Here is a 14,413-nt window from a genome sequence, read left to right as displayed (position 1 = left end):
TGCTCTGGTCGCTGCTCTCGCTGTTCACATAGACCCCAAGTTGAATGTATACTAAGATGACATGAAACTAGAGCCTTCCTTCTGCTGACTAAATCAGCCCAACCCGAACCCTGCAGCTGGGAGAGGAGCACCAGACACCATATTTCCAGGTGTTCCCATTCATGGATCAGGACAGAATAGAAAAGACTCACTATGGAGTTTGTGCTTGGCTGGGTTATCCTTGTTACTCTTTTAAGAGGTAATTTACAGAGAAAAAGACACCTTGAGAGTGAGAGTGGACATGAATGAGCGAAACACTGGATGTGTGATAGTGTCCTGACGAAGATGTCTTGTGTCTGCAGGTGTCCAGTGTGAGGTGCAGCTGGTGGAATCTGGGGGAGAACTGGTGAAGACTGGGGGGGGGGTCCCTGAGATTCTCCTGTGCCTCTGGATTCACCTTGAGTATCTGTGCCATGAACTGGGACTGCCAGGCTCCAGGGAAGGGGCTGCATTTGGTTGCAGATATTAGCAGTGGTGGTAGTTACACATACTAGGCAGACTCTGTGAAGGGCGGATACACGATCTGCAGACAATGACAAGAATATGTTGTATCTGCAGATGAACAACCTGAGCGCCAAGGACACGGCTCTGTATTAATGTGTGAGAGACACAGTGAGGGGACATCAGTGTGAGCCCAGACAAAAACATCACCATAGGAGGGATCTGGACCACCAAGGGGGTGCACACCACTCACCAATTCTGTCTTTACCCCAGGAACAGATGAAGATAGTAGTTATGAACAGATTTCCTCTCAGGGTCTGGTGCTTCCTCTCTATTTATAGACTTTCCCCCAGGAAACCTCTCTAGACACAAGGTTCTGTGCTTACAAATTCATTCTCAGACATAAAAATTGAAAAGTTGAAGAACTACTATAGTAACAAGTGTCAGTGTCACATGCACTTGCTTTTTCCTGGTCCTAAATTTGAATGAATTATGAATGACTCTATGCACATCACCAGAATACATTCAAGAGTTCCAGATGCACTCACTGGAAATCACAGGAACATCCAGATCAATGTTCAAGGATTCCAGAAGTGGCATAACATGCATGCTGGACAGGAGGCTACAAGGGTATCAACAAATGAAAGTAAGAGATGAAGTATCCCTGGTGGGATCACTGTCTTGAACCATTTTCACAGCAATGTGTGTAGCACCATGGGAAATTGTCAGACTCCCACCAGGACATGGTGTGGATGTGAAGTCGAAGATCACACATATGCACACATGCACACACACACACACACACACACACACACACGTGTATAAAACCATCATCACCTTCACAGTCATGTCTGTTGAAATAAGGGCTGGTCTCTCAGGAAGACATAAATACATAGAAGGAGCCAGTGAAGGACACTGTCTCAGGTTTTGTGCTGTGGGTCAGTGGTGGGGACTGGGTCTTGTTAATGGAAGGGACTATTGTGGAGTCAGATGCCCATCTGCATCAAAAGATGAACAGGTGTGTTCTTGTTAGATTTTCACCTGTGAGGCAAGAAGAAAAGAGAGAGTAATGAAGGTAAAGGACCTAGCAGGGAATAATGTGTTGACTAATTCCACTAAACATGTGTGAAACTGAAAGAACAAAAGAGTAAACTGGCCATTCTAAGTAGAAAATGGTATGAATCCTTAGAAAATTGGAATAATCCATAGAAGCATCACAGTAAAAAGACAATGATAGAAGTAGACTGTGTTCTACCCAGTGTCTGCAAGGGAAGTCACAGTATGAATGTTAATGACAACGTGGGAAAGAAGAGGAAAGCTGCACCAGGATGTTGTGTGGATACAGAGTCTGAAGATCACACACACACACACACACACACACACACACACACACACACACGTGAATATAAAACTGCTATCACTTTAAACAAGAAGTCTGTTGAGAGGAGGGCAGGCCTCTCAGAAAGTCATAAGTGCTTAATTAGAGCCAGGGAAGGCCACTGGCTTAGGGTGTCTGTTGTGTGCTGTGGTCTTGACGGGGTATTGCTTATGGGAGGGGCGTCTTTGGAGTCAGTCTCCTGCCTGCATCAAAGGAGAGAGAAGATTTGCATTCTCGTTAGAGATCCGATGTGTAGAATGAGAGGAGAAGAGGGACAAACAAAGCTCAAGGAACTAGCAGACAATAATCAACACATATGTCATGATGACTAAATCCACTAAACAAGTTTTAAAGTTGTGAGTACAAAAAGAGAATGGTCATTCTAAATAGAAAATGAATCCTTGGAGTCAAGATGGCGGGGAAGTAGGAGGAGGCACCATTTCAACCTGTACCCTAAAGTGAGCTGATTACCTACCAAAGAACTCTGACCACCCATGAAATCAGCCTGAGATCAGAATTATACACGTTTGGATCTCTACAGGAGCAGAAGACGCCAGTGGCAGGTAAAGCAGACTGGGAACCTCCAACTGATATCGGAAGATAAACAAAAGCGGGAGGGAGCCACCAGAGGTGACCGATCGGAAAGTAACACCCCAACACGAGAGTGCTCTGCGTCTGGGGACCAGCATTAACTTGGAGTCTGGTTGAAAGCACTCAAAAAACAAACAGCAAAGGATCGCGGGGGGTAATAGTGGGAACCTGGGCGGTTAGGGTCAGGGACATAAGTCCCCCCACCCAGGACAGCCTCCCATGGCGCGGAGCCAGAGAGAATGCGGCGGAGAAATCAGGTCTCCGTCCCTGAGCCGCCAGTACACCTGAATGCCAGCGCACCCGAGAACGAGTGGGGTCTGGCTCCCGTGAGGGGCTGGGAGCCTGGCCAGACAGCAATCCTGAAACGCGCACGTCCCACACCCTCCCTTGGGATAGGTGCTCATAGGTGCTAGTCTAGAGCTCTGGCAGCCGGAAAAACCAGACATTCCCAGCCCGGGACAGCGGGAAAATCTCAGTGTGCGATCTAGGCTCGGAACCTCTCTGGCGGTTTGGAGCTGCCTAGACAGCCACCACTGCCCTGGTTTTGGGTACAACGAGGAGCTCCTGCATCCCCAGGGACAGTGACTCAGAACCGACTCTGCCAACAGCTTTTGCAAAACAGTCTGAGGCTTCTCTCTGAGAGGGAGGTTGGGGTGCTGTTTGCTCTCCTCTAAGCCTCCAAAAACCATCAAAAGCTGTCAAGGCGAGAGAAAGAAGATGAAAGAACATAAAAACCCCCAGAGAACAAAAGGCTGAAAAAAACAGTTTCCTGAAAAAAAAAAGAGCTCACCCCCTTGAGGGGAGAGGGAGGACCTAACTGAGGGAACATCGGGGAACTGAAAACCCACGTGGCAGGCCCCTCCCCCAGAAAACCAACCAGGAAGGAAGAAAAAAAAAAAAGACTACAGGAGAACAACCACCACTACTTCATAAATACAACTTTTATTTTTAACTCTTTACCAATATTCTGGTTCTTTTTTTTATACATACAGATAATTTTTTAACCTATTTACCACCACACTGAGATGTCCAGTACATCAAATTCTTTAATAACCTTCTAAACTGAACTTTTTGATACATACACCCATGCTTTTCTTTTGTTTTTCTATTTTTTAAAATTCTTTTTTAATTTTAACTTAGTTTAGTCTAGTTTATTTTTTAATTTTTATTTTCTACTATACATATAGAGTTAAATTCAAGGTAATCCCCTTTCCCCAATCAATGCTACCCCTATAGGCAAACCAGTTTCTAATCCCCCTGTAACTTAGGAAAGTTGAGTCCCTTAACAAAAACATCAAGATACCCTCAGGAAGAATCAAAATAAACTTCCTCACCCACACTGAGAATCTATAACCATTCTCCCAATTTTTCCTTCTGTCAGTGTTTCTGTGAACTTGTGTTTGTCCTGATAATATATAAATCTTATACTTGGGGTTCTTTCTGATGAGGTTCTTCCCTTTTTTTTTTTGCTTATATATACATATTTTTTTCTCTTGTCTTATACTTTTATCACTCTTTTTGTCTATCTGTTTTTGTTTGTATACTCCACAAATCTTACTTGTGGCCCATTTGGGCTGAGCCTTCTCTTTTATCTTCCCTTTTTTTCCTATCTCTCTCTCTCTCTTTTTTTTCCTTTTTTCTTTCCCCCTTTTTTTCTTTCCTCTTCTCTATTTCCTTTTCTTTTCTTTTTTCTCTCATTTGGGTGGGGAATCCTGATTGCACAGAAGCTTTCCAGGGTGCACATTGACTGCACCACAATTGATAAGTCCAGCTGCATCTGTTTTGTCATCTCTTACCAAAATGACTAGGAGGAGGAATACCCAACAGAAGAAAAATACAGAGGATGGACCTTCTGCAACAGAGCTAATGGCTATCGACATAGACAATATGTCAGAAAAGGAATTCAGACTAACAATTATCCAGGCAATAGCTAGGTTGGAGAAAGCCATGGATGACCAAACAGAATTGATTAGGGAAGAACTGAAAGCCACCAGGGATGATGTTCACAATGTTAGGGCAGAACTGAAAGCCACCAGGGATGATGTTCAAAATGCTCTCAATGAGTTCCAACCCAATTTAAATTCTCTAAAAGCTAGGGTAACTGAGACAGAAGATAGATTAGTGATCTGGAGGACAAACTATTGAGAGAAAGGATCAGGAGGAAGCCTGGAACAAACAGCTCAGAAGCCACGAAAACAGAATCAGGGAAATAAACGATGCCATGAAACGTTCCAAAGTCAGAATTACTGGAATCACTGAAGGGGAAGAAAAAGAAAGAAGTCTAGAAGATATAGTTGAAGAATTTGTCTATGAAAATTTTCCCATTCTCACGAATGGAAACAACGTTCATTTACTAGAGGCAGAAAGATTTCCTCCCAAGATTTTAGATTCTCGAAAGTCCTCACGGCACGTATAGTTAGAATGGGGAATTATGTTTCAAGAGAGACCCTCTTAAAAGCAGCTAGGACAAAGAAGCTTCTTACATACAGAGGAAAGCCAATTAGAATAACGTCAGACCTTTCCACAGAGACCTGGAAAGCCAGGAAGGGCTGGCAAAATATATTCAGAGCACTAAATGAGAAGAACATGCAACCAAGAATACTCTATCCAGCAAGACTGACATTTAAAATGGATGGAGAGATAAAGAGTTTCCAAGACCGGCAAGGCTTAAAAGACTATGCAACCATCAAGCCAACACTGTGGGAAATATTAAGGGGGGTCTTATGAAAGAGAAAAAATCCTAAGAATATCATTGAACAGAAATATAGAAACAATCTATAGACAGAAAGACTTCAAAGGCAACACGATGTCAATAGAAACCTATCTCTCAATAATCACTCTCAATGTGAATGTCCTAAATGCGCCCATAAAACGACACAGGGTTGCAGATTGGAAAAAACGACAGGACCCATCCGTATGTTGTCTACAAGAGACCCATTTTGAACCTAAGGAGACACCCAGACTGAAAGTGAAGGGATGGAGAAGCATCTTTCATGCCAATGGGCCTCAAAAGAAGGCCGGGGTAGCGATACTCATATCAGATAAATTAGATTGTAAACTAAAGACTGTAGTCAGAGATACAGAAGGACATTACATAATTCTTAAAGGGACTATCCGCCAAGACGATCTAACAATTGTGAATATCTATGCCCCAATATGGGAGCACCCAATTACATAAGAAAACTATTAATCAAGATAAAGAGTCATATTGATATGAATACAATAATAGTAGGAGATCTTAATATGCCTCTCTCAGAAATAGACAGATCATCGAAGCAGAAAATTAATAAAGAAAGAAGAGCATTGAATGAAACATTGGACCAGATGGACCTCATCGACATATACAGAACATTCCACCCGAAAACAACAGAATACGCATTCTTCTCAAGTGCACATGGAACCTTCTCCAGAAGACCACATACTGTGTCACAAAGCAGGACTCCAACCGATACCAAAAGTCTGACATTATTCCCTGCGTATTCTCCGATCACAATGCTTTGAAACTGGAGCTCAATCACAAGGAAAAGTTCAGAAGGAACTCAAACACCTGGAAGCTAAAGACCACCTTGCTTAATAATGCTTGGATCAACCAGGAGATCAAAGATGTACTTAAACAATTCATGGAAACCAATGAGAATGAAGACACCTCTGACCAAAATCTATGGGATACAGCAAAGGTGGTTCTATGGGGGAAATACATAGCCATCCATGCCTCCCTCAAAAATATTGAAAAATCCAGAATACACCAGCTGTCTCTACACCTTAAAGAACTGGAGAATCAACAACAAATCAAACCAACTCCACATGCAAGAAGGGAAATAATCAAGATTAGAGCACAGATCAATGAGGTAGAAACGAGAGATACAGTAGAACATATCAATGAAACTAGAAGCTGGTTTTTTGAAAGAATCAATAAGATCGATAAACCATTGGCCACACTAATCCAAAAGAAAAGAGAGAAAGCCCAATTTAATAAAATTATGAATGAAAACGGAGAGATCACAACTAACACCAAGGAAATAGAAACAATCATCAGAAATTATTACCAACAGTTATATGCCAATAAGCTAAGCAACCTAGATGAAATAGATGCATTCCTGGGAAGCTACAAACTCGCAAAATTGAACCAGGAAGAAATTGATAACCTGAATAGACCGATATCTAGTAATGAGATTGAAGCAGTGATCAAAAACCTCCCAAAAAACAAGAGCCCAGGACCTGACGGATTCCCTGACGAATTCTACCAAACTTTCAAAGAAGAAATAACGCCAATTCTCCTGAACCTGTTCCAAAAAATTGAAGCAGAAGGAAAACTTCCAGACTCTTTTTATGAAGCCAGCATTACCCTGATCCCCAAACCAGGCAAAGACCCTACCAAAAAGGAGAATTTCAGACCAATACCACTGATGAATATGGATGCAAAGATTCTCAACAAGATCCTAGTAAACAGGATCCAGCGGCACAGTAAATAGATTATCCACCATGACCAGGTGGGATTCATCCCTGGGTTGCAATGTTGGTTCAACATTTGCAAATCAATCAGTGTGATAGAACACATCAATAAGAGAAGAGAGAAGAACCACATGGTCCTCTCAATTGATGCAGAAAAAGCATTTGACAAAATCCAGCATCCGTTCCTGATGAAACGCTTCAAAGTATAGGGATAGAGGGAACATTCCTGAACTTCATAAAATCTATCTATGAAAGACCCACAGCAAATGTCATCCTCAATGGGAAAAAGCTGGCAGTCTTCCCGTTGAGATCAGGAACACGACAAGGATGCCCACTCTCACCACTCTTGTTCAACATAGTATTAGAAGTTCTAGCAATGGCAATCAGACAACAAAGAGAAATAAAATATATCCAAATTGGCAAGGAAGAAGTCAAACTCTCTCTCTTCGCAGATGACATGATTCTTTACATGGAAAACCCCAAAGACTCCACCCCCAAACTACTAGAACTCATACAGCAATTCAGTAACGTGGCAGGATACAAAGTCAATGTACAGAAATCAGTGGCTTTCTTATACACTAACAATGAAAATACAGAAAGGGAAATTAGAGAATCGATTCCATTTACTATAGCACCAAGAACCATAAGATACCTGGGAATAAACCTAACCAAAGAAGTAAAGGACCTGTACTCGAGGAACTACAGAACACTCATGAAAGAAATTGAAGAAGACACAAAAAGATGGAAGACCGTTCCATGCTCTTGGATTGGAAGAATAAACATTGTTAAAATGTCTATACTTCCTAGAGCAATCTATACTTTTAATGCCATTCCGATCAAAATTCCACCGATATTTTTCAAAGAGCTGGAGCAAATAATCCTAAAATTTGTATGGAGTAAAAAGAGACCCCGAATTGCTAAGGAAATGTTGAAAAACAAAAACAAAACTGACGGCATCACGTTACCCGATTTCAAGCTTTACTATAAAGCTGTAATCAACAAGACAGCGTGGTACTGGCATAAAAACAGACACACTGACCAGTGGAACAGAGTAGAGAGCCTGGACATGGACCCTCAACTCTATGGTGAAATAATCTTCAACAAAACAGGAAAAAATATTCAATGGAAAAAAGAGAGTCTCTTCAATAAATGGTGCTGGGAAAACTGGACAGCGATATGTAGAAGAATGAAACTCGACCATTCTCTTACACCGTACACAAAGATAAACTCGAAATGGATAAAAGACCTCAACGTGAGACAGGAATCTATCAGAATCCTAGAGGAGAACATAGGCAGTAACTTCTTCGATATCAGCCACAGCAACTTCTTTCAAGATAGGTCTCCAAAGGCCAAGGAAACAAAAGCGAAAATGAACTTTTGGGACTTCATCAAGATCAAAAGTTTCTGCACAGCAAAGGAAACAGTCAACAAAACAAAAAGGCAACCCACGGAATGGGATCAGACATTTGCAAATGACAGTAAAGACAAAAGGTTGATATCCAGGATCTATAAAGAACTTCTCAAACTCAACACACACAAAACAGATAATCATATCAAAAAATGGGCAGAAGATATGAACAGACACTTCTCCAATGAAGACATACGAATGGCTATCAGACACATGAAAAAATGCTCATCATCACTAGCCATCAGGGAGATTCAAATTAAAACCACATTGAGATACCACCTAACACCAGTTAGAATGGCCAAAATTAGCAAGACAGGAAACAACGTGTGTTGGAGAGGATGTGGAGAAAGGGGAACCCTCTTACACTGTTGGTGGGTATGCAAGTTAGTGCAGCCACTTTGTAAAACAGTGTGGAGATTCCTGAAGAAATTAAAAATAGAGCTTCCCTATGACCCTGCAATTGCACTGCTAGTTATTTACCCCAAAGATACAGATGTAGTGAAATGAAGGGCCATTTGTACCCCAATGTTTATTGCAGCAATGGCTACGGTCGCCAAACTGTGGAAGGAACCAAGATGCCCTTCAACGGATATGGGCATGGAATGGATAAGGAAGATGTGGTCCATATACACAATGGAGTATTATGTCTCCATCAGAAAGGACGAATACCCAACTTTTGTAGCAACATGGATGGGACTGGAAGAGATTATGCTGAGCGAAATAAGTCAAGCAGAGAGAGTCAAGTATCATATGGTCTCACTTATTTGTGGAACATAACAAATAACATGGAGGACATGGGGAGATGGAGAGGAGAGGGAGTTGAGGGAAACTGGAAGGGAGATGAACCATGAGAGACTATGGACTCTGAAAAACAACCAGAGGGTTATGAAGGGGCGGCGGGGGGGGGTGGGGGGGTGGGAGGTTGAGGAACCAGGTGGTGGATAATAGGGAGTGCACGTGCTGCATGGAGCACTGGGTGTGATGCCAAAACAATGAACACTGTTATCCTGTAAATAAACAAATAAAAATAGAATAAAAAAAAAAAGAAAATGAATCCTTGGAAAATGGGAAGAATTATCCATGTAAAAGCACAATATGAGAATCATGATATAATGGACCGAGTTCTAGCCAGTATCTGAGGTGGAGTCTGTATACTCCCCAAGGTCACCAGATGGTTCCAATGGTCTTGTGTCCCCTGTGTGCACACAGAGACCAGAAGTTTCTACTGGATCCATGAGAATCCTCAGGTTGAGATGCTGGATTGGAGGGGCCTTCCACCTGCAGGGTATAACTAATTGATCCTTTAGTTGTTGCTATCAGCTCTATGTGTGTGCCCTCTACCATCACAGGGGAATCCTAATGACAATGTGATGGGATGAGGAGGAGGGGTCTTAGGGAAGCACTTAGGTCAGGAGAGGGAAATCTCATGATGGTATTAGTGCTTTTACACACAAGGACTGGGAAAGATCCTTGCCTCCTTTCTCCATGTGAAGTGACAGGTAAAGGACACTCTAAGATGTGTAGGCTCTCCAGACACCAAATCTGTCTACACCTTGACCTGGGACTTCCCAGACTACCGAACTGTGAGAAATTATTGTGTGTTGTTTAAAGTCACTCAGTCCGTATACCTTGTTACAGCAGCTGGAACAGAGGAAGACATTAGTGACCCATGAACCCAAGCACTGATGCTCTGGAGTTTCTCTGTTGCTTTTGTTGTGAAAAAGTACCTGATAATTTCCTTCAATGAGGTTCAGGGTGGGTTTCTCACATGCTCCCTCCCACAGACAGGACTAACCAGTTGACTATCCCAGGGATCTGTGAAATGATGCAGTGGACACACACAAGGAGAACCTTGGTACAAGGGAGTCGGGGTTTCCTAGAATTTCTGGAACTTTCATTTAAGTGTGATGATTTTTCAAACTTTACAGAAGATGTGGATGTGATGACTCTGTGGGATTTGATTCTGATCATCACATTACAGAGTTGTGTTGTACTGAAAGCCCTAAAGGTTAAGCTCTTTTGTTCCCTAGTTCCTTTCAGGATTCTTTCCTTCTCTGTGTTGTATTTTATGAGTTTGACTATGATATGCTTTAGAGATCGTCATCTTTTTTTTTTAATTAAACAAGAGTTCCCTGTACTTTCTGGATTTTGATGTCTATGTCCTTCATATTACAGAACTTTTCAGCTATTATCATATGGAATATACCTAATCCCCCTCTTTTTCTCTGTTCATCATCAGAGACTCTTACGATACAAATATTATTGTGTTTTAATAAGACCCTGAGTTCCCTAAGTCTACCTTTGCGGTCCATTACCTTGGTTTCCATCATCTTCTCAGCCATTATTTTCTATAATTTTATCTTGTATACCACCAATTTGCTCCTCTCCTTATATCCTTATGTTTTATAGCCTCCACTTGGGATTGTGTCTTGGTTTTAGAGATTGTTTGTTTGTTTCTAATTTGGGCCTGATTCAATTTTAGTTCATAAATCACTGCAGTAAGGAATTCTTAGTGTCTTCTGTCCTTTTTCAACTCCAGCTAGTATACTTAAAATCATCACTTTAAATTCTAGTTCAGACATCATATTTATATCTGTATGGATTAAAATTGGGAATGATATCTACATCTTATTCATTCTTCTAGGGTGAATTTCTCCATCATTTCATTTCTTTTCAATATCTTCTTTTTTCAAATTTTATTTTATTTTTTCAGTGTTCCAACTATCGTTTATGCACCACACCCAGTACTCCATGCAATATGTGCCCTCCAGAATACCCACCACCAGGCTCACCTAACTCCCCACTCCTCATCCAGTCCAAAACCCTAAGTTTGTTTCTCACAGTCCACAGTTTCTCAGGATTCACCTCCCCCTCATATTTTCCCCAATTCTCTTCTCTCCTTCTCTCAAAATCCTCCGTGTTATTCCTTATACTCCACTAGTAAGTGAAACCATATGATAATTGACTCTCTTATCTTGACTTATTTCAGTCAGAATACTCCACTCCTGTCATATCCATGTTGATGCATAAGTTGGATATTTATCCTTTATGGTGGAGACATAATACTCCATTGTATATATGGCCTATATCTTCTTTATCCATTCGTCCGTTGAAAGGCATCTTGGCTCTTTTCACAGTTTGGCGAATGTGTCCATTGTTGCTATGAACACCAGGGTACAGATGGTCCTTCTTTTCACTATGTCTGGATCTTTGGGGTAAATACCCAATAGTGCAATTGCAGGGTGATAGGTAAGATCCATTTTCAATTTCTTAAGGAATCTCCACACTGTTTTCCAAAGTGGCTGCACCAACTTGCATTCCCACCAACAGTGTAAGACGATTCCCCTTACTCCACATCCTCTCCAAAACACGTTGTTAACTGTCTATTCAATTATGGCCATTCTTACTGGTGTAAGGTGGTATCTCAATGTGGTTTTGATTTGAATATCCCTGATGGATAATGATGATGCACAGTTTTTCATGATTCTGATAGCCATTTATAATGTCTTCATTGGAGAAGGTTCTGTTGATCCTTTCATTTTTTTTTCTGAAAAATAAAATAAGAAGAGAGGAAAATTAAGACATATAAATTGAGGATTTGTCATAATGAATGATTCTTTTTTTAATTTCTTTTCAGCGTATCAGTATTCATTGTTTTTGTACCATACCAAGTGCTCCATGCAATATGTGCCCTCATTAATACCCACCACCTGGCAACCCCAACATCCCAACCCCCGCCCCGTCACAACACTCAGATTGCTTTTCAGAGTCAATAGTCTCTCATGGTTCACCTCCCCTTCTAATTTCCCTCAACTCCCTTCTCCTCTCCATATCCCCATGTTCTCCAAGTTCTTTGTTATGCTCCACAAATAAGTGAAATCCTATGATACTTGACTCTTTCTGCTTGACTTATTTTGCTCAGCATAATCTCTTCCAGACCCATCCATGTTGCTACAAAAATTGCGCATTCATCCTTTCTGATGGAGGCATAATACTGCATCATGTATATGGACCACATCTTCTTTATCCATTTGTCCGTTGAAGGGCATCTTGGTTCTTTCCACAGTTTGACGACCGAGGCCATTGCTGCAATAAACATTGGGGTACAGATGGCCCTTCTTTTCACTACATCTGTATCTTTGGGGTAAATACACAGTAATGCAATTGCAGGGTCATAGGGAAGCTGTATTTTTAATTTTTTAAGGAATTTCCACACTGTTCTCCAAAGTGGCTGCACCAACTTGCATTCCCACCATCAGTGTAAGAGGGTTCCCCTTCCTCCACATCCTCTACAACACTCGTTGTTTCCTGTCTTTCTAATTTTGACCATTCTAACTGGTGTAAGGTGGTATCTCAATGTGCTTTTTTTTTCTTTTTTTATTTGTTTATTTACAGTATAACAGTGTTCATTGTTTTGGCATCACACCCAGTGCTCCATGCAGTACGTGCCCTCCCTATGACCCACCACCTGGTTCCTCAACCACCCACCCCACCCCCCCACCTTTAATTTGAATCTCCCTGATGGCTAGTGATGATGAGCATTTTTTCATGTGTCAGAGAGACATTTGTATGTCTTCATTGGAGAAGTGTATGTTCATATCTTCTGCCCTTTTTTGATATGATTATCTGTTTTGTGTGTGTTGAGTTTGAGAAGTTCTCTATAGATCCTGGACATTAACCTTTTGTCTGTACTGTATTTTGCAAATATCTTCTCCCATTCCGTAGGTTGCCTCTTTGTTTTGTTGACTGTTTCCTTTGCTGTGCAGAAGCTTTTGATCTTGATGAAGCCCCAAAAGTTCATTTTCACTTTTAGTTTCCTTTGTCTTTGGAGACATATATTGAAAGAAGCACTGGGTGTGATGCCAAAACAATGAACACTGTTATGCTGTAAATAAACAAATAAACAAACAAAAAAAAGAAAAAAAAGAAAGAAGATGCTGTGGCTGATATCAAAGAGGTTCTTAATCTCACAAAACAAACTGGGGTTGCTGGGGGGAGGTGGGATTGGGAGAGGGGGAGCGGGCTATGGACATTGGGGAGGGAAGGCGAACCATAAGAGACTATGGACTCTGAAAAACAACCTGAGGGTTTTGAAGGGTCAGGGGTGGGAGGTTGGGGGAACAGGTGGTGGGTAATGGGAAGGGCACGTTTTGCATGGAGCACTGGGTGTTGTGCAAAAAGAATGAATACTGTTATGCTGAAAAAATAAATAAAATGGAAAAAAAAAAAAGAGGTTACTGCCTATGTTCTCCTCTAGGATTTTGATGGATTCCTGTCTCACATTGAGGTCTTTTTATCCATTTTGAGTTTATCTTTGTATATGGTGTAAGAGAATGGTTGAGTTTCATTCTTCTACATATACCTCTCCAATTTTCCCAGCACTTTTACTGAAGAGCCTGTCTTTTTTACGCTGTGTATTATTTGCTGCTTTGTTGATTATTTGACCACAGAGTTGAGGGTCCATATCTGGGCTCTCTACTGTGTCCCTGGTCTATGTGTCTGTTTTTATGCCAGTACCATGATGTCTTGGTGATCACAGATTTGAGATTTGTAGTAAAGCTTAAGTCAAGTAACGTGATGCCGCCAGATTTATTTTTGTTTTTCAACAATTCCTTAGCAATTGAAGGTCTCTTCTAATTTCATACTAATTTTCGGATTATTTGCTCCAGCTCTTTGGTGGCATTTTGATCGGAATGGCATTAAAACCATGAGAGACTATGGACTCTGAAAAACAACCAGAGGGTTTTGAAGAGGCGGGGGTGGGGGGTGGGAGGTTGAGGAACCAGGTGGTGGGTAATAGGGAGGGCACTTACTGCATGGAGCACTGGGTGTGATGCCAAAACAATGAACACTGTTATGCTGTAAATAAACAAATAAACGAATAAAAAAAAAGCATAGATTGCTCTAGGCAGTATAGACATTTTAACAATGTTTTTCTTCTGATCCAAGAGCATGGAGTGGTATTCCAACTTTTTGTGTCTTCTTCAATTTCTTTCATGAGTGCTCTGTCATTCCTTGAGTACAGATCTTTTGCCTCTTTGGTTAGGTTTATTCCCAGGTATCTTACAGTTCTTGGTGCTGTAGTTAATGTAGTCGTTTCTCTA

General features: G+C 41.3%; 1 gene segment (V, D, J or C); it reads left to right on the top strand.

The window, feature by feature from the left end:
* The window catches only part of LOC123943703, a 63,819-nt gene that overhangs the window by 19,614 nt on the left and 29,792 nt on the right, over positions 1-14,413 (top strand). Inside the window, 1 exon segment of the V gene segment in view lies at positions 186-238. Within this exon segment, the coding sequence occupies positions 193-238 (46 nt within the window).

This window comes from Meles meles, chromosome 6, assembly GCF_922984935.1.
Source record: "Meles meles chromosome 6, mMelMel3.1 paternal haplotype, whole genome shotgun sequence".
NCBI lineage: Eukaryota > Metazoa > Chordata > Mammalia > Carnivora > Mustelidae > Meles > Meles meles.
The sequence above is the reverse complement of the archived record's forward strand: the minus strand, read 5'-3'. Positions and strand labels throughout refer to the sequence as shown.